At 43.4% G+C, this 25,370-nt stretch overlaps 2 protein-coding genes across 3 annotated transcripts in view; one reads left to right on the top strand and one right to left on the bottom strand.

Moving 5' to 3' along the window:
* The window catches only part of Rhbdd1 (rhomboid domain containing 1), a 123,342-nt gene that overhangs the window by 83,429 nt on the left and 14,543 nt on the right, over positions 1–25,370 (bottom strand). For both annotated transcript variants that reach the window (XM_041650756.1, XM_041650757.1), the window contains exons 2-3: positions 18,925–19,432; positions 17,587–17,719 (exon numbers count right to left, since the gene is read on the bottom strand). In XM_041650756.1, the coding sequence (XP_041506690.1) occupies positions 17,587–17,719; positions 18,925–19,357 (566 nt within the window). In that variant the 5' untranslated portion in view covers positions 19,358–19,432. The remainder of the gene's footprint in view (positions 1–17,586; positions 17,720–18,924; positions 19,433–25,370) is intronic.
* Positions 222–806, top strand: LOC121446883 (interferon lambda-2-like). Its single transcript, XM_041649785.1, has one exon. It carries the CDS (start codon positions 222–224, stop codon positions 804–806), a length of 585 nt encoding a protein of 194 aa, XP_041505719.1.

The raw sequence follows: 25,370 nt of genomic DNA, 5'->3' as shown, positions 1-25,370 counted from the left end.
CAGCCTTGTTTTCGCTTTTTCTACATCAGCCAGGGCTGCCCACGAGGCCAGGTTAAAAGCATGGCGCTGGGATGGCAAGGCACTGGAGACGAAGCGTCTCAGCCAGGACACAGCAACAGGCTGAGAGCCACACGGGAACGCCGAGCAAGACTGAGGAACCCGGGGACAGCCTCGAGTGCACAACGCGAATCCCCGTCTCCTAACAGACCCCAGAGAGCAGCATGAAGCCAGCTGGGGGCCGCCTGCTCCTCCTGCTGCTGCTGGCCACGGTGCTGACAGGAACCCGCGCTCATCCTGCGCCTGGTGACACCAGGCTCCCATCAGATACAAAGGAATGCCACCTAGCCCGGTTCAAGTCTCTGCCTCCGCAAGAGGTGCAGGCCTTCAGGAAGGCCAGGGATGCCATAGAAGAGTGGCTGCTCAAGAAAGATGTCAACTGCAGATCCCGTCTCTTCCCCAAGGCCTGGAACCTACAGCGGCTGCAGGTCCAGGAGCGCCCCAAGGCCCTGCAGGCTAAGCTGGCCCTGACACTGGAGGTCCTGGAGAACATGACTGACTCAGCTCTGGGCTCCATCCTGCACCAGCCTCTTCGCACACTGCGCTACATCCAGTCCCAGCTGCAGGCCTGTACACAATCTCAGCCCACAGCAGAGCCAGGGTCCCCGAGTCGCCTCCTCTCCCAATGGCTGCACAGGTTCCAGGAGAAGGAGACCGTTGGCTGCCTGGAGGCCTCTGTCACTTCCAACCTCTTCCGCCTGCTCATGGGGGACCTGGAGTGTGTGGCCAGGGGAGATCAGTGTGCCTGACCTCAGACCCTCCTGTCAGCTGCTGGAATTCTGCACTGTGTGGACTCGCCAAGCCCCCGCCTTAATTTATAACCCTTCATGACTTTTTAAAAAGTATTTATTTATGTGTGTGGGTTCTCAGACCTCCCACAAAATGTCTATTTTTCTACTTTTGTAAACAATCTGCAAATACAAGTTGAGAAAAGAAAAAAACACAAATAATAAACCATTATATTTCCCTGCATTCTGACCAGCTGTGGCTTTCTGTATTGATCTCTGCTGCAAAGACAAGCTCCTGGATATGAGTGATGAGAACTACCCTTACCTGTGGGCATAGCATTTCAAAGCAGTTAGCGGATTATGGCAGTCTGATGACGTGGTGGAAGTATGTCCTCCCTCTACGATCTATGGCCTCACTAGATCCTGGTAGTGGGCTAGGATTAAGTACCAGGCATGATTTCGCTCCTGTTGAGCAATCAAGTCTAATTATACAATTTTAATTATTGCCAAGATACAAGTTGGCAGCTGCACCTTTATAGATATCAAGCTATGCTGGCCACTGGGGTTCACAGTTGTCACCGCTGGGCAGGACTATCGGTGGCTTTCCTTCCTTGGCAGCTTGCACAGCACTTGCTGATACTATGAAATCTAGATCTCAGGGAGGAGGCTTCTAGGGCAGATCTAGCTCAAAAGCATCCAACTCCTGTGCCTAAAACGTGTGGTGTCTTTAGCAATAGGGACTACCCTTCAACCAAGGGCAACAGCAACAACTTATATTGACTTGGGAGTCTCCAGGCCAACCCTGACCAAGACCTGAAAGGAGATTTCCCCCTTTTTACCCAATACCAAGTGGTCAATCTTGAAATCATATACATACCAGCAACACTAATGGACTCAACAGGTTGCATTTATTCATTTAAGACATGTGCATAGGCACATAGAACAGTAACAAAGAAAAAAGGCCAAGGTTCTTAGAGGGAGTGAGGGGACAGATCTGGAGGGAACTGGAGAGTACAGACATTGAGGACAGGGAAGGAGGAAATTCATGTAATTATATTTTAATTAAAATGTGAAAAAAATTAAAATGTCTTTTTCATAATCAGTCCCATCTCCTTCTTATGTCATATATGAGATAAGAGAATGTATATGTGTGTGTGTGTGTGTGTGTGTGTGTGTGTGTGTGTGATACACATACACACATATCTATTCCCTGTTTGAGCTTCTTAAAGGTTTGGTTAGTTACATTTAAACTTTCTTGCTTTATAATACACTGTGCTTGTGGACTGTCTTGACCACATGTAGTAATAGGAGCGGCGGGGCTGCATCCCCAGCACCCTGGCCGCCTGCTAGCTTATGCCTCGAAATAATTACACGGACACTGTATTATTTTAAACACTGCTTGGCCCATTAACTCTAGCCCTTACAGGCTAATTCTCATATTCCGTTAACCCATCTCTAATAATCTGTGTAGCATGTCTTACCAGAAAAGATTCTAGCCTGCATCCATCCTGGGTCTGAGCTTCATGCATCTGCCTCAGAGAGCAGAGCTATCGCGTCTGCCCGGGAGAGGGGAGCATGGCCTCTGAGCTCACTTCCTCTTCCTCCCAGCATTCTGTTCTGTTTACTCCTCCCACCTATGTTTTAACCTATGAGGCCAAGCAGTTTCTTTATTACTTAACCAATGACCTTCCTCCGTCAACCACAGGCTTAAATACTGGTTCTCAGCAGAGATTTGTAACGTCTTTTCCTTTCTCTTTTTCTGGAGACCTAAATGCCCATGTGACACGGTGCTCCTATTAGTCTGTGAGTTTCTATCAAGGATGACTGAGTCACTGTGGTCACAGTGTGAGTGGAGTGCACAACCTACAACATCCTGCATCTCACCCCGAGTGAGGCTGCCTCTGAAGCCGCACCGTATGGTTTCTCAGCTGGGGGGGGGGGGGGGGTCACCGGTTTCCTGGCCCAGGACAAGCATCCCTCTCTGCTCACCTACTGAACTATCAACTCCTCTAGCTGCTCAGCCTGCCATTCCTCAGCAGAATATCAGAAAGTGCCTTTAGGATTTTACCGAGTTTTGGATCTCAGAAGTTTCCCTTGAGCCCACCCACGATTTCTAGTCCTGAGTGGCAAATCTGATTGTTTGTACCTAGTTTGGATTTTCATTCGGCTAGTGGCTGGTCTACCCCAATCTCTGATTTTATTCAACAAGATTCATTGGGAAACTATAATGTACCAGCCAATGTCTGAGAAGAAGTGGAGGACAAGACACGTAACAGGTTAAGATTTGTGAAAAGATGCTACTGTTTAGTTCTATTTCAATGGCTTGGCTTTCCCACTACAAATAACATTTTCTCATGTGTGGTGGTTCGAATGTACTGGCCTCCTTAACCTCAAAGGGAGTGGCACAGTTAGGAGGTATGACAGTGTTGGAGTGGATATAGCTTTGCTGGAGGAAGTGTTTCACTATGGGGGTGGGCTTTGAGGTCTCCTATGCTCAAGCTATGCCTAGCTCAGCTCACTTCCTGTTTCCTGCAGATCAGGATGTAGAATTCTCGTCTCCATCTGCAGCACCATGTCTGCCTGTGTGCTGTCATGTTCCACCATGATAATGGAATGAATCTCTGAACTCTAAATCACCCAATGAAATGTTTTTCTTTAAAAGAGTTGCACTGGTCATTGTGTCTCTTCACAGCAACAGAAACCTAACTAAGACACTATGAAAAAGAATTTGGGAAGAAAAAAAATTTAAGAAAAAATATAAAACATACTAATACTTCATCTAAGCTACTCACTATTATTATTTTGATATGTTTCTCTTCAGCCGTTTATGCAAGCTAGTTTTCACCTTGAAAAAAAAAAACCCAAGGGTGATAGCTTAGCAATAGAGCACTTGGTTAGCATGTGTAAGGCCCAGGGTTCCATCCCAGGATGCGAAATACACAAAAATAATGTTGAAGGCATATTATATACAGTGATTTGTATTCTGCTTCCCACCTTATTTTGCCATGAGTGTTTTTCAAATTCATTAAACTAATCTCTAACAATATAATTTTAATGGCTGTATAATGTTGTACTCTGTAATGATTATTGATTTACTTACCTGCAACTGGACATTTAAGTGGTTTCCCAAAGCCCATGTCAATGCACAGAATGGTATCAATACTTACTTGTTATGTTTATGGTTGTTCGTAGTTTGTAAAGATCCTCAGAAATCAAGGGACATAAACCTTTTTCCTACTCTGTCCACTCGCCATCTATGCGCTCTGCAGAATGTCCACCCCAGCATGCCATCTACCGGTTCATATCACCGCCTGGGTCACCAGACCCTCAATAATACCAATGGCTTCCTTAAACAGCTTATTAAGTTATGGAGGAAGAAAGCTGGTTGTTGTAACTTCTCATTACTTAAATCAATCTTTACGCCATGCATTTAGTATGCACTAAGTTACCTCTGTGAACAATGGCCTTTGCCAAACTGCCTGTTGAGATTTCTCTTGAAGCTCATGTTGCTCATTATAAAGGAGTCATTTCCTCTCGTTTATTTCTAGCGTTAGGCCCATTAGTTCTAGCCTCTTATTGGCTAACTCTCACATCATGATTCAATCCATTTTTAATAATCTGTATGTCACCACGAGGCCATGGTTTACCAGGAAGATTCAAACCTACGTCCGTCTTGGGTTGGAGAATCATGGCCTCTGCCTGACTCTGCTCTTCTTCCCAGCATCCTGTTCTGTCTACTCCGCCTACCTAATTTTCTGTCCTATAAAAAGGCCAAGGCAGTTTTCTTTATTCAACCAATGAAAGCAACACATAGAAAGAAGACTCTCCTATACCACTATTCTTTTACTTTTGGTTTATAATGAATTTGGACCTAAAAAAAAACTGTTCCTTTTATCAACATGTAAAACTATGTTCACTACTTTTAAGCTTAGAAATATAAATCTCAGCCAGGCACCATGAGATGCTGGAGACAGAAGCTGGAGGATGAGTTTGAGGCTGACCTCAGGCATGACCTCCATTTCAGAACTGAAAAGGATGATTTTCTTCATATATTCTTAGGCATTTTCAGATCATTCTTACCAGAGAATCTAAACATTACAAGTCCATGAGATGAAGCTCTGGCTTTGTACAAATAGCAAAACAACAATAACAACAACAAAACCCAAACAAAAAGGCAATCCTTAGTTAAACAATACAGGCACTCGTCTCGTGAAGCCTAATGTTATCCTCATTGTGTTCATGGCCTGTTTTATACAAAAAGATGCATATCTTAGAAGCAAGGAATTGCTATAATATAAATTATAGCAGTGACATATTCTGTTAGACATACAACATGTTATTTATTTGACCTGTATACTATAAATGACTGTAATATTAAAATGTTCTCCTTCTGAATTCAGAAGGGAACAATGTCCATTTAAAAAGAGATAAATTAGAATCAAATTATTTTCTCTCTCATATAAGCTAATGAGAATCTGACTTTAAATGGAAGGACCGTTTATGTGGTCTGCAGCCTGTCCTCAGCTGTTATCACAGAATAATTGATGTACTAATGATTTCAATTCATAGCACCCACTGTCTTCATTTTGCATAATTTGAACCAAATCTGAATATAAATGACAAACAGTCCTCTTGCCTGTTTAGTGCCCATGACCTTTAACTAAAAATCACTCACTACTGCAGAAGGGGAGGTTAGCAGATAGAAGCAACACCACTATTTTGAAACATTCCTCCTCATACAGAAATGGAAAGAATCAGGTAAATGAATCAGCTATAGCAGAGCTAAGATTTATCATCTTATTATTTGAGAATGAATATTTAATTATAAAACACTTATCACCAACAGTGTCTGCTGGAAAAAATTCCAAAAGGGCCAAAGCTTATTCTAAGTAGGCCAAAGGGGGAGGGAGAATAAGTTTAATAGGTTTCATTATTTTTTCAATGAAAAAAAATATTACTATGGAAAATTCAAGTCACTGTAATAACTACATTGCAGTTAAATTCCTGTGTAAAAAAATCACCCTGTTTTCTATGGCTGATGATGGGTTGACCACACTCCAGTGGATGGCCACACATGGGGAAATAAGCAGCACAAATTGGACTCAGTAGGTTATTTAAAATAAGGACACAAAGTTGGGAAGAGGTGATGGGGGAGTCAGGAGGAATGCGAGGTGAATATGAACAAAAAGCATTGTATGCGTGTGAGATCCTCAAAGACTCTGTAAAACGTTAACTGAATCACCTATCGCTTGTGCATATTGCATGGGGCTGTCTGTTGTACCATGTGCAGGTATCGCCTGCTGAACAAGGAAACAAAACTTCTTTGCCAGTTTTCAAAAAAAGTTGATCTTTTAAAAATAATCTGCAACCATCATTACCTATGACATCAAACACGGAACGCCTAAGCCTCCCAACTGTCACCAAGCCACCAGCAGGCTCGTTAACAAGCCTGTTTAGTTGGGTATAGACTGAGTAGGTGTTATCCTCCATACAGCAACAATCATAGCACAGCATGAGGGCCAATTAGTTCCAGCCTCTGTGGTGAATGTTATTCCAGACAACCCCTCCTTCACCTAGAGAAACAGCTGCTTCCTGATTCTACCCACTGCTTACTGTTATTCTGAACTGGCTGGCTGGAGAAAGCAGCCCCTGAACACAGCCTGACTCATTTATGGACAGAAGGGGCCATTCAAAGCTCACACGCTCAGGATAGTACAGAGATTTTTTTTTTTCTACCTCTGTTTGTAATAGACTTTTAAATGGAACCATGGCAAAACTGTCCAATCACACAGGACAATATGGATTCCTGTTAGCAAATTAAAACTGGCTTAGAAGTCATACAATGTGGCTGATTGATCGCGGCTTCTGAGTCACACAAGGACAGATGAGAATAGATGCTCACACACAGATGCTCAGGAATGGGACTTCCTAAGTCTTCATTACCAAATGAGTAAAACAACCAACATGGGCAACAGGAACTGCTGGGGACCAGTTGTGTCTTTGCCCAAGTGATAGAATGAAACCCTACTGCCCGATGGGGAGTGTCTGGGGACAAGGTCCTGGAGAGATAATAAGGTTCAGATGGGGTCAGGGAGGATGGGGACTTGAGCATGGGATGAGCTCTCTTGTAAGAGACTGGAGACTTTGCAAATGTCTGTGTCCCTGTGTCTGCCCCTCTTCCATTCCCACCCACCGTGCCTCCATGTCCTTTCTCTATCTTTGTTCCTTTCCTTCCCCTCACCGCTCTCTTCACTGGTCATGTGAGAACTGAGGACACACCAGGAAGGTAGCCAGCAAGACATACCTAAGTAGGAACTGTTTTCTGGCACCTTAATCACAGATCTCTCAATGATGAGGAACGGATTCCCACTGCTGAAGTCAGACAGTCCGTGGTATGCTAGGACAGCCAGAGCTGACGTGACTGAGGCAAGAAGAGACTGTAGTTAACAAGGAAGTGTTACCAACACCACCTCACTACTTCTAGCCAATGTCCTGTTAAAATTTATATATGAAGTGTCACTCAAGAAGGCTCCCTGGTGAAGGTCTTAGTCCCTGAGGGGGTTCTGAAACTTTGGGAAGTGGGAACTACCTGGAGGAAGTGAGTCTCCAGGGACATGTTCTTATGCCTTGTCTTGCCCCAATCCCCACTTCCTGTTACTATGAAGTGAGGAGCCACTGCCAGAAGCACCTGCTGCCATGACAACCAGGTCACCTGGGCCAAGAATCAATGGAAGCAAGTATCACAGCTGAAACCATGAGCTAGGAACAAACGCTTCTTCAAGCTGCTTGCTAGGTATTTTGTCATAGTAATAATAAAGCCAACACAATGACACAGTACTAATAAAATGTTAATTATAGGCAGAACTGGATTTGTGAAATATAGGAGCTTTCTTGTACACTTTTATTATTTTGCAATTTTTCTATTACTTTAAAATCATCTTAAACAGAAAAGATTTAAAATAATTAAACAGGCTTATGTCTTTAATTCCTACCTCAAACCAAATTATATCCTTATTTTCAGTATGAAAGATTTTCTGGAACAGGGTAGATGGCTCAGTTGTTAAGAGCACTGGCTGCTCCTCCAGAGAACCCGAGTTCAGTTCCCAGCACCCACACGGTGGCTCACAGCTGTCTCTAGCTCTGTTCTAGAGGATCCAGCCCTCCCTTCTGGCCTCCACAGGCACTGCACGCACGGTGCATTTAAACACATTCAGGCAAAATACCCATAACATAAAATAAAAAATAAACAACAAAGAGTCCACATTTTATGTTCAGTTAATCAGAAAAGGTAGCTGTTGCCAAGCCTGACCATTTGAGTTTGACTCCTGGGACCCCACAGAGTGAAGGTAAAGAACTGGCTTTTAAGAGAGGTCCTCTGACCCACACACACATATGAATAAATAAAAAATAAACCAACCAACAAATAAAACGTGAAACAGAAAGAAGGGCATCTAGGGTTTTCTCGCTGCCCATTAACATAAACAATCACAAGCTCTCGAAATTATTTAAGGGGACACAAACAAGACAAATGACAGGCAAGGGAATACTGCCCTGGGAAACTATGCAAGGATTCAGTCCTGAGTGCCAAGACCTGCAAAGGAGACTGACAAACGCTGCCTACATCAGGCAGTAATACCAGTCAGTCAAACTAGTAAGTGGGAAAACAAATTGAAAAACTGCAGTAGAAAACATTAAGTAGCCATTAAATCTGAGGCTTCTGGAGTTCTGTGATTACAAATGTAGAAAACATTACTGTGCACCAGGGTCACGGGTAAGCTATAGTTGTAGAGTAGGGTTTATTCCTGGATGGACAATGATGGGTAACTGTCTTAATTACCATTCTTTTTTAAAAAATTTTTCTGCGGTGATTATGTTAATCTTTCAATTAGAACATGGAAAAATGAGCACCTTTTCATTTATTCATTCACTTTCAGCTTACTTATAATAATGTGAGAACATGTGTGTGTGTGTGTGTGTGTGTGTGTGTGTGTATGTGTGTGTGAGAGAGAGAGAGACAGACAAAGAGAGAGCTTGTGAGTAGCCACCATTGCCATGAGCTCCTGCAGCCATAATGTCCAGTTTCAAATGTATGTGCATGTGTGGTATGTGCACTTGCCTGAGTGGGTGTGTGTAGGTTCACACAGAAGCCAGAGTCAACATCCTCTATCCTCCTCAATCACTCTCCACATTATGGTTTGAGAAGGTGCACCAAAGTAATCCTAGAGTTTGACAAATCGTCAAAGAGCTGTCCAGCAAGTTCCATGGATCTGCCTATTCCTGCCTCCCCGGGGCTGGACATGCACCAATAAACCCAGCATTTTATTTATTTCCATTATTACTATGTGTATGATGTATGTATGTAAATGTGTACACATGCCACGGTACACAAATGGAAGCCACAGGACAACTTTCCAGAGTTAGCTCTGTCCTTCTGTCTTGTTTTTGAGGCAAGTTTTCTCTTATTTATGACAGGCTAAGTACTTCAGGCTAGCAGACTGGTGAGTCTCTGGTCTGTTCTCCCATGTCTGCCTCCCACTCCCTGTAGGACTGCGGGATTACAGATGGGCACCACCACATCCGACTTTTCATGTGGGCTCTGGTCATCAGGGTTGAGCAGCAGGGTGCCTCTGTGCACAGAGTCATCTCAGTGACTTCATGTGCCCAGCTTCTCACATGGGTGTCAGGGATCCAGAGCCATGTCCTCATGCTTGCCTGGCAAGGGCTTACAGACTAAGCCATCATTCAGAAACGGGATTTTAAGAGGTAAGATTACACCAAATCTCAGCAAACAGGAACTAAAGACAGCTTAGCAGTCAGGTTTAGCTTTCTTTTCTACATGGAGTATGCCCAACTTCTACCAGATCTGCAAGAATAGGTAGAGAGAGTCCAATTGTTTAGGTCTGGGCTGGGCTGTCTCTCTTTCCACAGGCTTGGGTTTCCATGGCCACAAAGATGGTTTACAGACTACTGTTCCCTCAGTGAGTTCCAACTGTAGTGGGAGGGGAAATATCTTGCTTCAAAATTTCTATCTCACTGTATAAAAATCTCCAGGGAGTCTTGGTTTGGAAAGAAAAAATGCCCCCGCATTAAGTTCCGCCCAACTGGAAGCCCTCCTGGAAGGCAGAGAGAATCTGCAAAGTCCTTTATGGGAGCACGTTAAGACAAAAGGAGAGAAATACATAAACAGACATCCAAAGAAGACAGAAGAAAAAAATCTCACCTACACCACAAATCTTCTCCCAACAGTTCTGGAATGCTGATCAGAACTAAACTCTAACAGGCTGAGAAAACAATGCCCACGTAATGAAACCGGATGCTCACTTTCCACGTATCTCCTGTCTAAGCTCTCCAGAATAATGAAACAGGGCTGGGGAGCTCTCGCTGTGCAAGTCTGAGGATCTGAGTCTACATCTCTGGGATCCATGTAAAATGCCAAGGGGGCTGCACATGTCTTTAATTCCAGTGGTGGCGAGTTAAGTCAGAGGATCCAGCTGAGCCTAGTGAAGTCAATGGCTCAAGACATAGTAACAGAGGTCTAAAAGGGAAGACACCCAATATAAACCTCTGGCCTCCACGTACACACAGAAAAGGGGGGGAAAAAAAGCAATAGCCTTAGTCAATATAAAGGTAAAATGTGTGATTTTCCACTACAAGCAAAAACGAAAACAGTAATCCTACAGAAACATGCCCTGGACAACAAATGAATGCTCCCCCCACAGGTCACTCTGTGCTAATCCCAGTAAAAAAGGATGGCACAAATTGAGGAATTTCTTGAAAAACAGTATAAGCCATGCTTGAAAATCCCCAATCGCAGACAGCAAGCCTCAGTCCTGTTAGGGAAGCCACATGAGCGTTGGCCCAGCCCTGAGAGAAGATGTCTTCTGGAGCTTCTACCTGGAAGCCTGTTCTTGTCTAAAAGCTTTCTCTGCGAAGCTTCATTGGTTCAAATACGGCTGGATCAGCAAGTTTACCACCTGCTTGTCCGCTTATACAAACCCTTCATGGGTATCTCAGCTCAGTGTCCAGTGGGTTTTGTTCATTTTGTATTATGTTATTGAAAATACTTTTACTTTTCAAAAAGTTTACAAGGAAACGTGGCAGTGGCGTCTGGGGACTGTGTAAACCTTTATACCTCTTTTTCATCTTTGCCTTCTATAACCCTGCGTATCTTTCCAAATGAGGTGCGGTAACAACTTTGCTTACGAATGAGTCACTGCTATAAGTTCTTCTTGATCAGGCGAGGTATGAATCACACACTTCACACACAGACAAATCATGAGAGTTAGTGGTCATGGGGAAGCCTTGTGGACAAACAGTGCTTCTCCCAGCGGAACACAAGAGTTTAGAAACCTGTCGTTACAGCCTATTCTTCTCAAGGCCACCAACGTCCTGGCGATCGAACGTGCTCTTCCACCACAGACACAGAAGGACTCTGATAATACTCACATATCTTCGATTCGAGTTGAAGAAATTAGTGGTTGATTTAATATAGAACTCAAAAGTTTTATAACCTATCACATTATTTTTTTAAGACTTGACTGAGCACCCATACACAGAACTGAAACCCAAGTCCTCTAAAATAGTGTTTAGCCAGACTACATACGTGCATCACTGACTCCGACTTCTCTTCCCCCTTCCTCTCAGAGACTTCTCCCTCTCCTCCTTCTGCCCTCCCTTCTTTTCCCGCCCACAAGGTCTTACTATGCAGCCCAGGCCAGCCTGGAAGTCAACTCAAGATCTTTGTGATCTTCTGCCTCCACTGTGCTGGGAACAGGGATGAGCAGCTATGTCCAGTCACGACTTTTGAAAGGTTCAAATCACAGAGAAAACTGTTGTTTTGAAGCCTTGTCATGTGACTCGCAGTTCCACATACGCTCAATATGGATCTTTTAAAATCTCTTTGGTTCTTTTTTATTTTAGCTCGGAGTTTTCCGCCGCCCACTTCTCTCCGCTCACACTTTCTGCACCCCTCCTCTGTTTTCCTCTTGTCATTAGGCTCCCTGCTGATACCACTCCTGCAGAAAAGACTGTCCCAGTATTGCACGGCACAAAACTGTCTTCTAGGACTCAGATTCTGTGGGTCAGGAATTCAGAAAGAACACCGAGGGGTGGCCAGGCTCTGTCCCACACTGTCTATAGCCACAGCATGAAAACCTGAGGCTGCATCTAAAGTTAAGGACTCACAAACCTGAAATTGACAGTTGGTTGCTGGGACCAAGAAAGTTACAGTTCTTACATGGAATCAGGGACAAATATTTTCACTCATAAGGTTAAAAAATGCAAAGCTGTGACCTCAGCATGCTACTTAAGCTGTATTCTATTAAACAGTGTGCCAAAAATCTAACAGGTCAAAGATAAGAGAATTCACCTTCACCTCTTAGAGACTGAGTGGCCTAATTATAAAAGGACAGATGGGACAGGAGATACTACCCATAGCCACTTTCTAAACTGTCATCCCCAACCTCACTCTTAATCCCAGAGGCAAAGATCTAAGAATCTACAATGTATCTAGGTTCCTGTGTGTCACCTGGCACCTCAGATAAACTCTGTCCAAACTCAACTCACCTTTCTCTCCCGGTCCCTCTCTCTTTCCCATAAGAAGCAAATGAAATTCAAAATTTGGAGAGAAACTTGGAGGAGCTGCCGTCTGTCTGAACAATGGGACACAGGCATATTATACAGTCAGTGTTAGCAGTTAGAGGGACAAGAGACTGCTCTCCGGAGAATAGTTAGTTGTTTAGGGTGACAGCTCTTTGTTTTATAGGCCATACCTCTGTTGCCTCCGACTTGAAGTTCCCTTGGAAAGGATGTACTGCCTGGGTTCTGGGCCCCTGGATTTCATTTCACACAAGCTAAGTAAGGAAACTTACAGAGGAACGAGTACTTGAAAGAACATACTTTGGGGAACAATGCCCACTTTATCTCCCAGGATGTGCCACAAGGTCTGTTGCTTGACTGAAGCATTTCTATTTCCTTTGTGAAGGGAATCACGCCTCATCCGCCTTATTTCCTAACAGTGAATACAGACACCTTCCCCTCCATATACCTACACCTCCTCCCTGTAATTATTCCTGCAATTAAACACTATAACCAAAAAGCAAGTTGATGAGAAAACTGTTTATCGGGCTTACAATTCAACATCATTGTCTATCGCTGAAGGAGGCATGGTAGGGACTCAATCAGGGCAGGAACCTAGAGGCAGGAGCTGATGCAAAGACCATAGAGGGGTGCTGCTTACTGGTTTGCTCCTTGAGGCTTTGTTCAGCCTGCTGTCTTACAGAACCCAGGACCACTAGCTCAGGGATAGCATCCCCTACCCCCAGCAAATCAATCACTAATAAAAAAAAAAAAAAAAAAAAACCCGCCTTACAGCTGGATCGTATGAAGGCATTTTTCTCAGTTGAGGTTCCCTCCTTTCAGGTAACTCTAGCTTGTGTCGAGGTGACACAGGACACAGAGTAGCCAGCACACCCTCCATATACACATCCCTTCCCCTCCAGAAGAAGCTTCTCATTCATCAACTCACAACTAAATTCTACTTTCTCTAGAAATGTCTCTCATCTATTTCATTTCAGTCAGCAGCTTTCACCAAATCAGGAAGACACTAGAAGAGTGTTTGGGGGAAGGGAACAGTGTTATGGTTTAAGTCAACACTGAAAATGGACCCAAAAGCATACACACAAGGGGGAGGGAGAAGCAGTCCTCCAGTCCTCCTTTAGCCAGGATTTAATTAATAACTGCTAGGGTTACGGCCTTTTACAAGGGAGAAAATAAGGATCAGGTCCCGTGCCTGCCAGAGCTGCAGGAGGGGTCCCGACCATGTGCTCACGTAAACATGCATTTTGGTAAAATCTGTGAATATGAGATGCCTTAGCCACCATCAGTTAAAACTGCTGCCTCTTTCCATTTCAATCTCCCCCATTCCACACTTCCTCCCACATCAGTTGGGGATGGAGAGTCACAGTTTGGGGGTTTCTGTTAAGTGGAAGCTGAGCAAGTTTTCATTTCTGTGTATAGTTAAGTTAGTCATTACTGTGCAGAAATGGTTGGACTACCTACTGTGTGTGCTCCCTACTGGGCCATTAACAGGCAGAGCTCGAATCCCAGCTTAGCAAGTACTGTCGGTAGGGTCATGGTCTCAAAACTCAGCGCCTATTAAACTCTTCCGCTTGCCAAGCATGTAAAGCCGTGAGCAGAAGACTCAGTACTGATAGCTGTGCAGGTTGGTTTCTGTCAGCTTAGAAAGAAATCACCTGGGAAGAGCGACCCTCAATTAAGGAATTGCCTCCATCAGACTGGTCTTTGGGCATGTTTTGATGTGGGAGGGTTCAGCTCATTGTGGATGATGCCACCCCTGGGCAAGCGGGTCCTTGATGATAAGAAAACAGACTGAGCAAGCCACTGGGAACAAGCCAGTACGCAGTGTTCCGTCATGACCTGTGTCCATCCTGCTTCAGGGTGGCCACCTCAAGCTGGCTTCCATCAGCGATGGACTGTAAACTGTAAGCAAAATAAGCTTTTTCCTTCTTGAGTTGCTTTTGGTCATGGTTTTTATCACAGCAGCAGAAAGCAAACCAGGACGATTGCTGAAAGAGAAATTAAATAGAAGTTCCCCTGTGACAAACGCGACAAGGTGGCAGTTTCAATGTACCAGCTTCAGTCTCAATTGAGCAATCACACAGATACACTAGGGACTGGGCAGTTGCGATGCCCAAGCCAACCGTCCTCAAGGTCTACCCCAAGCTACAAGCAGGAGTGAGCAGCAAGGACAGCCGGTAACAGAATTTACAAAGAAAACTACACTAAAAAGGACTAAAGTGCTTTAGGTACTTAATAATCAGCAGAGTACTGGGATCAGGGAAGAAATGAAATTTCGCATTACACCGCTACCACTAAGTGACAGCATTCAAGTCAGTCGGACAACATCTGACAGAGGTCCGTGCACACAAAGCTAAACAAAACAAAAACTAGAAAAGCCCAGGGTTTTATAGTTTGTCCATGAAAACAGCCTGAAGAGGCTTTCCCAGATTGAACAAGAACTCTGCGTTACATGATGGATTATGAAAGGGTGTGTTCTGAACTAGTTAATAAAAACCTATGTTTGAAATACCCTGATCCTCACTCCAGAAACGCAAGCCCCAGATTATTTTCATAGGAAGAGACTAGAAATTCGGCAGCGGGGCCTGGGAATTACATTCTGCTATTTTTGTGGATTTCGACATGTTTACAATATAAATCAATTCCTAAATTACGATTTCTTTCCTCAGTTATTTTTTTCTTTTCTTTTGTATCTGATTCCTCCCATACTTTGAGGAGGGTTAGCAGAATCAAATAATCGAATAAACTTAATGTCCACAAAATTAAATCTGCTCTCTGTGAGCCATTCATCTTCCTCAGTCCACAGGTGGAAAAAGCGAGGCCCAGGGAGGCTGTCAGATCTGCCCCGGAGCACAGGGCTGGAATGGCACTGCTGGTGCAGTCACACTTGGCCTCTGTCCTCACACTCTCGGTGCTGTTTAGTCCTCTGAACTTCAGTTTTGCGCCTAGCTTTCTGCAGAGACTCCTGATCTATGCTGGAAGACAAGCCTTGCCTCAGATCCCCCTTACTTCCATCAGTAAGATGTGGGAGGGGGCCTAGGTGGGGAAGGGCTAAAACCTCTTCTGAGGACTTAACCTTCCCACCCATCCTGAGCTGCCTTGGGAGCAGCGACTCCTCCTCAAACACAAGCACTACAAAGGGTCCCAGGGAGAGAAAGGAAATGAAGTGTGGAGCTGAGTGGTCACGAGCAGTGACACCCTGGAATTGAGTGTGATGAGTGTGAGCACTTCCCTCTTGCATGATGCCTACTGGTGGCCTTTTCGGGACACGTTCCTCCATACCACTGAGAGTACCTGGGGCAGCTACCAACCATGGCTTTATGAAACCCAGAGACACAGCAAAAGTTTGCTCCCATCCATAGGGCAGCTCAAATAGTTCTAACAAGAAATGCATGTTTTGTTCTGAAGACTTTCCATGTTTCCCCAATGAAAATTGCATTTAACAGTCACCAGGAAGTTCACAACGGACGGTACTGGGAGCTCTAGTTTTTCCCATCCTTTTCCCCCCTTCCCATTCGTGTCCCCCAATGAGGATTTTTTTTTAAGTTATTTCTCTTATTTGTTGAGATTATAGATCTGTCTTCAAGAAACACTTGTTTTCTCGGCTCTCTAGACCAGTGGTCAGCCTGATCTGTTTCTGGACACATACCTAAATAGATGCTTTAATATTAAAAGTTTATCATTTGAAGCAAACCTTGAAAAGCAAAAAATTTACTCTTTCAAGCTTTAGAGATGGGAAATTTCATTTAATTTCTGGGTTATTACATCCCTACACCCAGAATGAGGTAAGTTTAAGTGGAGACCCTTAAGAAAAAGAAAAGCAAGCAAGAAGCATGATGAGCGCTTCAGAAACGCTCATGTGAATATTAAGGAGCACTGTTTTTCAGTGAGCTCATCACAGGGTAGACGTGTAAGCACCAGAGGGGGTGATTTTCATATGAATGTTGAGTGCAGCTAGGCAAAGACAAGAGCCTATTGGGCATATAGAAAACCAAGTCTCATCAAAGGCGTGGAGGAACTGAGTAACAGAGAGGGGGGCTGTTCAGATAAGAGACAGACATTATTAGACCTCTAGACGTCTTTTCAAAGAAAACATTGAAGATTTTGTTGGGCCTTCCTTCTTGAATTATCACAAATAACAAGACAATTGTAAATGAGTGGTGTCCAGTGTCACACACATGCCATTTATACTCCAGCTGCCAATGCTGCCATGATGGAGAGTTAGCATTAAAGGAGGATCCAAGTCACTAGGCCATCACACAACACAGGGAATGTGCTCTGAAATGAACGTAGTACTCAACAAGTCACACAAATCAAAACGGTAGTTCTTGGGGGCCCAGATGGTTCTACGGAGGGACTTCTGAGGAAGCCACATTAACAAAGGAGGAAAGGCAAAGTAAATAGAGCAGGGTCTACAGTTGTGGGATATTTTGATCACAATGACACTTCCAAGATTCCCAATAAAGTTTACTTTCAATCAGAGGGCAGACCAAAATTAGCCATAGAGGTTTTGGAGGACTGAGGACATATAGAGAGACATAGAAAGTAGTAAAGAAGGGCTGAGAGAAAGATTCTGCACTTTTTGGATAAAAGAAGAAGAGAGAGAAGAGGTCACTTTTCCACTGCTTTTCTCTTATTTCTCACAAAGGAAATAAATTTTAAAGAGTTTATTACAAAATCAATTTCTCGTTTAACATGGCCCCAAAGCATCAGACTAGAGTGCAAGGCATTTTTTCTATCTTTCTGTGGTATCTATGTATACTGGTATATTTGGAATATTGTTATTAGAATTCACTCCTGACTGGCTAATACTGATGCTCAAGTTTGCACACCATGATCTCTTGTCCCCAGTTACAAGGAAAGAGACTGAAACTCCTAAATTACAGTTCGGCAGCTGACAGGGTTCAACCCAAGAAATGCCTAATATCAAAATTGTGTAACTTAACTCTGTTTTCATGGTTAAAAAATAAACTTCATTGTTTAAAAGCAACTCATTTTGTTTTTCTCTTAGTTTTTGAGACAAGGAATTTCTTTATAAGCCAGGTTGTTGAGACAGGAGTTTCTCTAGAACCTCAGATTCCTAAATGCTGGGGTTTCAGGCCAACATCACATAGAAAATAACTTGTTCCCTCTATTATTTGGACTCCTTTTCTATAAGGATCATAGAGGGCCCCATGTTTATTCCCCAAGAGGAAAGACTTACCCTGGGGTGCAGAAGTGAATGGCTATCAGCTCTGCCCAACAAGCGAATCTGTTTGGGACAGGAAAACCCATAATGTTGACAAAGCCTCCAGGACAGTAATGATTGCTAAGAACTTTCAAGGCAAACAAAACTCCTAGAAGAGAATAAATAACACACCAATATCAACAATTCCGATTCAGGAAGAATCACTGGATACAAAGAGACTAAACACTATTACTAATTATTACATCCAACTTTCTGCTTTGAAATACAGTCAGAGAGCATGTCAGTCATTCCTTTGATGGATCCCAACATGGAAGTTCAACCTGCTTCCAAGTATAGAACACAGAAGGTGGGAATGAGCCACCAGCAATGGTATCAAATACCAGGGAACTGTCCTTTTAAAGCAGCTAATTTTTTGCTATACGGATATGAACAATGAACAAATACCAGTAACACATACTCTTGTAGCCTCTATGGAAAAACACTGGAAGCAAGATGTTGTACTCCAGTAGAGCTACAGATGTTACAGGTGACTGTGAGCTGCCTGACAACAATGCTGGAAATCAAGCTTGGGTCCTCTGTAAGAGCAGTTCATGTTCTTAACTGCTGACCCATCTCCCATCATGACTGGATATTTATTTTAATGACATTATTGAGAGGCACAGTAACTCTGGACCAACTCAGTTCTCCCCCTGCTATGTTTATGATTCTTAAGAAAAACCATGGAAAATATCAAGGGCAACATGCTAAGATAAAGGTGGCACAGGTTGTCTTCTAGGCTTCCCCTTAGGGAATTCCTTGGGTGTACTGGGGTAAAGTTAGAGGCTTCAATTGCAAGTGGGATATACACAGTCGAGACCTCATCTGCTTGGAAGCCTTTTGAGACTCGGGGACCAGCTCACAGTGAACCCTTGATTGCCTATATGTAAGCATTCCACTTGCTTAGTGTTACCTGGTGCAGACAAGTGTAATATGCCTCACTGGACTCAAGCCAGTTGGTAACTAGTGCGCCCTGAACCTGCTTCACAGGCACACTCAGTTTTCAAGAACACTCTTCCTTAAAGACACCCAAGAGTCCCTCCATAGCATTACCATGAGGGAGTCAGGTGCACACGTCCAGTACTATAAAACCATCTTCTAGCAGGCCCTGGTCTAAGTGCACCAGAATGGGGATGCAGCATAAAGTGAGATGGCCTAAATAATGCCTTCTTCTACCCTAGCCAGTTTGCTCTTCAAGATGCAGGCCCCAGCAGTCATTAACCACTCCGGATCCTGTCCTCTCATCAACTAGGAAAGGAAACAGGCAGCCTCCCTCACGGCCATCACAAGTACTTCCTGAGACAGTGTCCACCTTACCTGAGAAGCCGACAGCACAGTTCCTTCTGAAGTCGGGCTCATTCATGAATTCGGCAAGAGTGAACTGCAAGAGCAAATACACCACCCCCGTGAGTAGGGAGAAGGTGGTGATGATGTAGCCAAACCATCTGCTTCCCAGTCTTCTCTCCAGCTTTATTCCTTTCCAGAGCATGGACACCATGTTGAAATACAAATGCCAGTCATCTGCATGGTGCAGGGGAGAGAGCAGCAAACGCTGCCAGTCTTTTTGCTGGTAACACTTTTCCACGCTGATGCAGGAATAGTGCAGGGGCTTCAGAGGATTCAGGAAGAGCCAGACGTTGAGAGCCAAGGTTGCCAGGGTGACAGGAGGAATGTTGTTGATCCCAACATGGAACACTTGAGAGAGCAGCATGAGGAGCCCAACGTTGACTCCTCTTGATCTCCGCTGCATGGCTGGCTAGCAGAGCCCCGACGGGGAATTCTGCTCGGGGATTAGAAACCCAGGAAGGAACGCAGAGAACAGCACCTGAAACACATAGTGCACGTGAGGTCCATCAGCTGAGAACTGTGTGCTGCTAGGACACTCACTGGAAGTTGAGTACACACCAGCACAGCCTACTTCTCATCCCAACAGAGACACTCACTTTTATTAACTCTTTCTTAATTTCACATTCTAAACTAGAAATTTTATCCCAGAACCCAGTGGACTTAAGGACAGGCAGGCTGACGAATATGGCCTTGAACTTGTAATGCGTCTTTCTTAATTAACTAATTAATTAGTTAGTTAAATTAAAAAGCCTGGCAACCTATGCTTGATCCTTGAACCCACAAAAAAGGTGGAAGGAGAGAACCAACTCCACAAAGTTGTCATCTAACCTACATATATGCTCTGTGGTATACGCACCCACAATACACACAGTATACATACAGTCATAATAATAGAAAAGACATGGGTTAGGGAGAAGGCTCGGTGTGCAGAGCTTGCCACGTAAACATGAAAACTGGAATCCCATTATCCAGAGTGAGGACCAACATCTGAGGTTGCCTCTGACCCTCACCCACATGCCAGAGCACATGTGTGCCAGCACTCACAGACTCTAAGTCATACACACACATCACAGACATTTATCCATATACATATCATACAGATATAAGCACACATCATACACATAGAAAAGGTAAAAATGACAACTTGCATGATGACAACCTGGAAAGACAGCATGGAAACATTAAGTAATTTAACTCAAATCCTTGCCAAGTCTCTTTATCTCTTCTATTATTTTTAGCAGAAACACTTGAAATGCCAAAATGTAGGGTTGTGAGCATGTTACGGTCTAGCCCAGTTTTCATACTACCAGATGTCAACTTCCTCAATTTTTTTATTAGTCATAAACTTTAAAAATTTATCTATGTGCCAAATTCTACACAGAAAAAATGTGGTCCTTGTTTATAAGCTCACTTGTCACCAAGAAGTAAAACCAACCACGACCACAAGATGTTGTAAGCACAGAGAGCCCAACAACACAGGTACACAGCTCTGCCAAAGGCGGTGACAGAAAGCATGGCTGTGTTCACGGGAATTCCTTTGAGTGAGTGACAAGGGAGAGTTCTGTGAGTCCGCGGTCTTCCACTCTACCCTCCGGACTGAGGCTGGCATTGTGACACGCTTTGGATGACAGAAAGTGGAGGGACGGATGATACATGAGGCCCAAACCTAGCCCCAAGATGCATTTCAGGCGTGTGTTCCTGTGTGGGCTAGAGTCTGGGCTAGTCGGCACAGGCTCTTGTGCCCCAACGGTCCTGGCCAGCTAACCCTGAGATGCATACAGAGGTAAAGCCTAAGGAGCCCATCCTAATTTGAACCACGGAGCGGTAAGTTCTGGAGTGGTTTGATAAGCACAATTACTAACACAGAAGGTATTGACTTTGGAGGTATTGACAGGCCAATAAAAAGGATCAGGAGTTTGAAAGGACTAACAGAAAGTAGGGGGTGGGGAGTCAGGTTGAGACACAGGAAAAAATGCGCAGAGGTGACAGTCTAGGGAAAAAGAAAGTTCTGGGAAAGTCCTAGTATTTTCATTTTGATAGGGGCATTCATTGATGTTGAAATTAGTCCAGAAAACTCAGTCTCCGTTTCTTGTTCTTCTATATATTACATAACGAATTTTAGTCATCTTCACACGAACTCACTTCCTCTCCCACTGGCACCCTTCAAAAAAGTCTCCCCACATCCTTTCATGTCTTCTTCTTGTGAATTTAGAGTTGCTGGTTGGAGTGTGGAAGGAAGCCACTGAGTGGAGCGAGAGCCACTTACCTGTGGCTATCCCACTGAAGAAAGTGATACACACACCCCCAACACACATATACAAGCTTTGATTGCTGTAATCCTTTGGGGAAGGGTGTGGCCTCACGTGTTCCTACTTTATCCATGATGAAGGGTTGACGGCCCCAATCTTGTACAGACCTTATGTAGACAACCATGCCTGCAGCGGACATGTTCATGAGTGTCATGACTACGTCATGTCCTGCACATCTCCCTCCCCATTCTCAGCTCTTACATCTTTCCACCCACTCTTCCAAGATGTTCCTCGAGCCTCTGAGGGTGCTTTACGGTGGTCTGAATGTGAATGGTTCCCATAGGCTCCTATGTTTGAATACTTGGTCTCAAGGTGGTATGGCCTTGCTGGTGTGTCACAGTGGGCTGACTTTAAGGTTTCAAAAGAATCATACCATTTTCAGTGTGTTCTCAGGCTCCTGTTTTTGAGGTTTGAGGTGTGAGCTCTCATCTATTCCTGCCACTATGACTTCACTCTGCCATTGTGAACTTTAACCTGCTGGAAGCCTAAGCCCAATTAAATGCTTTTTTGTATAAGTTGCCTTGGTCACGGTGTTTTCTCACAGCAATAGAAAAGTTACTAATACAGGTTTTATAGTTCTCCAAGTTGAGGCAGAACACTCCAGCATGACTTATTCTTAGTACTTTGGACAGTGACAGATTTCTGCACTAAGCAATGCCTGCTGCGGTAGGCAGTTTATCTGAGGAAGGTGTGCCAGATAATTTTATGTCAACTTGATACAAGGAATAGTCATCTGAGAGGGGGGAACCTCAATTGTAGAACATAACTTCATAAGATCAGTATGTAGATCAGCCTGTAGGGCATTTTCCTAATTAGTGATTGATGGGGGAGGGTCCAGTTCATTGTGCTTGGTACCACCGCTGGGCTGGTGATTCTAGGCTCTTGGAGAGATGGCCCAGCGGTTAAGAGCACTGACTGCTCTTCCAGAGGAGCCGGGTTCGATTCCCAGCACCCACATGGCAGCTCACAACTGTCTGAAAATGCAGTTCCATGAGATCTGACACCTTCACACCAACAAACATAATAAAGTTAAGTAAATAAATAAAAAAAAGTATTTTTTTTTAAAAAAAAAAGAATACTAGAAAGAAGCAAACCAGTAAGCAGCTCCCCTCCATGGCCTCTGCATCAGCTCCTGCCTCCAGGTTCCTGCCATATTTGAGTTCCTGTCCTGGCTTCCTTTGGAACTGTGGAATTATAACTCAAAGAAACCCTTTCCCCTCCAACTTGCTTTTGGTCATGGTGTTTTTGCACAGCAATAGGAACCCCAAATAAGACAGAAAGCTAAGAACAGCACTTTTTGGGGTATGAACATGAGTACTTGAAAAGCAGCCAGACAACATGATGGTTCACCAAAACAGTAAAAGACTCCTTACTGGAGTCTAGGACTTTCCCAGTCGAGGGCTCCTGACCAGGTTTATAAAACCAGCATACACAACCAGAAAACCAGGACAGCTACGAGTTCTTCTCTATTCACTGCCCAGATGTAACAATCTTCCCACCATGCAATGTACATTACCCTGCCTTTCAGAACACCGTGTCAGCTCCACAGAAATAAACCTGCGAGTCACTTCAGATGCACCGATGACAAACAAAACACCATTTTAATTATGTGGTAACATACACTAGACAGCACTGTATCAAGATTGTGGCAGAGACATGGAAGATTTCTTGAAAACTGATGGGGGAATTAGCCATATTTACTTTTAATAAGAAATTAAAAATTAAACAGGTATGCAATAAGAAAAACTACATGGCTAGAATAAACAAAGAAACTGAATTCATAACTTGAGAAACCAGTGTGTTGGGGGGAGGAGGCGGGGGGGAGTAGAAAGGGAAAAGAAACTAATTACAGGGATTTTCAATTCTACTTGCAAAGCAGAAAATATTTCACCATTATCATTTACCAAGGCAGTATATATCTCAATTTTCAGATTTAAATGTTCAATAAGAACTGAGACCATTAAATTGCAAGAGTATATACCAGCTATAAATTCTATTCCCAATTTGGTATGTGATACTAACCAAATTAATTCCACAAGAGAAACAGACATGATAGAGTCTTAATGGGAGTAATTAAAGGCCACACTGAAGACTGGGGTCGCTGTATTATTGTGAGGGCAACAAATTCACTAAAATCATCTTACACTGGGTGGCTCCCTCTCCAAGAAACTGTTTACTGTTACACAGTGGAGAAGGATCAATGGTATGCCATTACTGCTTTGAGACCTTTGGTAAATTTCATTTACTAGTTTTACACAGTTTAATAAATACTCTTTTTAAAAAATTTTAGGGAAAATATGATTAACAGTTTATTAAAGGTCTGCTATTGCCCAGGCTGAGAGCTTTCTAAATATCCGACTTTTCAAACACTTAACTTTAGAATTTTTTTAAATGGAGACATAATTCACATACCATAATAATCACATTCTTGAAGTGCACAACTAAGGGAATTTAGTATATTCATAGGTTATGTAACCATAATCAGTCTTCCAGAACTTTCTTGATGTCAAAAAGAAATGCCATACCTTTTAGCAGTCCCAATACCTCTCTTCCCCTAGGTCTTACCAATGATCCACCTCATTTCTGCCTATTCCTTATTCTGGACATCTCACCTAAGTGAGATTATTCAATACAGAGCATTTGACTTCTTTTCCTTATTTCCAAAGATCACTGATATTACACCCAATGCTTGTTATGATCAAGTAACATTTCATCGTACAGATGAACCACATCTTGTTTCTCTGCTCTTCAGCAGATGGGCTTGACCACTGTTTGCAGCCTGGCCCTATGATGCATAACGCTCCCATGATCCTAGTGTGCTATTCTCTGTATGAACACACACTCCTAGGAGCAGAGTCGCTGGGCCAGCCAGCAAATTATTTTCCAAACTCATACACTGTTGTGTACACACTCTCTCTGAGTGCAAGGCCTCCAACTTCATCATATTCTCAAGAGCCTTTGCTTTTTACTGATGCTTCTTATTCTAGCTTTCCTAGTGAGTATGAAATGGTATGCACAAACATTTCCCTAATGTAAGACTAATGATGTGATAAAATGCTAACTTCACATTGCTGAAAACACATATGAACTGAGATGTGTTTATAGCGTAGAAGTGTGTTCAGCTCACCCCTTACCCTTGAGAAGTCACTGAACAAGCTTGGATCGAGAGAAAGCACCGAAAAGAAAGTTGAAATCACAAAGAAAGCACCTGGCTGAACTTCAAAGATTGGCACCACAATTCCCCTGTGATATGGTATGTTGAGAGGAAGCTTGAATGCCCTTCAACAGCCTGGCGCAGCTTAGACGAACACATCAGCCTGTAAACAGCGCAAAGTCCTTTCAAAAGAACACAGAGGGTGGGTGATTCTAATTTCTGCAAACCATGCAAAATGCTATGGAAAGAGAAAATGTTCATACTGAACATAAAAATATCTCTGCTTTCTTAATTGCAAGAGTCAGATAACAAAGTGATTCGTAACAAACAGAGCATTAACCTACTCAAAGGACCGTGAGAATGGCCAGGAAGCAGCAGTGCATCTTGCCCCCCTTCCTTGTCTCAATGTGTCTGCTTTCTCTAGGACAGAATAAGCTGACCTGAAGCATTCCTAGAAAGCTTCAAACTTTTTTCCATGTGTCACTGAAAAGTCAATGGAGGAGAGTGTTTCCACCCAGCACCATAACACAATTATTTTATTCCTCTAATAAAACATATTGGCACAATTTTATTTTTGAAAAGGTAGTAGTTTCCTTAGGTCCTAGAAGATTCGAATTACAATGCAGATATTCAAGATACTTCTGAAAATTAAAAAAGTATAAGATGCATTATTAGTGAAAGACAAGAATTTCTTTAACTGACTCCTTACAGACAAAATCAGGTCCGTTTTCAAATAAATACATGCATTTCAAAACGCTATATTAAAAGTTTTATAAAATGGCATTCAAATTATGCTTTCCAGACTTAACATTTAAATATTAACTATAATAGCAGATGGTATGGCTTCACATCATTACACCATGTTCAATTTACCAGAAAGCATCATCTACCTAAGGTGACTGGTAAATAGGGAGTCCTGGGGGAGACGGCGTGGAACCTTCATCAGACGCCAT

The sequence above is a fragment of the Microtus oregoni genome, unplaced genomic scaffold, assembly GCF_018167655.1.
Source record: "Microtus oregoni isolate MIOR12 unplaced genomic scaffold, Mior012 000004F_ref0000308, whole genome shotgun sequence".
Taxonomy (NCBI): Eukaryota; Metazoa; Chordata; class Mammalia; order Rodentia; family Cricetidae; genus Microtus; species Microtus oregoni.
The sequence above is the reverse complement of the archived record's forward strand: the minus strand, read 5'-3'. Positions and strand labels throughout refer to the sequence as shown.

What these genes read in the sequence shown, in the direction of transcription:
- LOC121446883 (XM_041649785.1), top strand. Translation starts at nt 222, where the DNA reads ATGAAGCCAGCTGGGGGCCGCCTGCTCCTCCTGCTGCTGCTGGCCACG.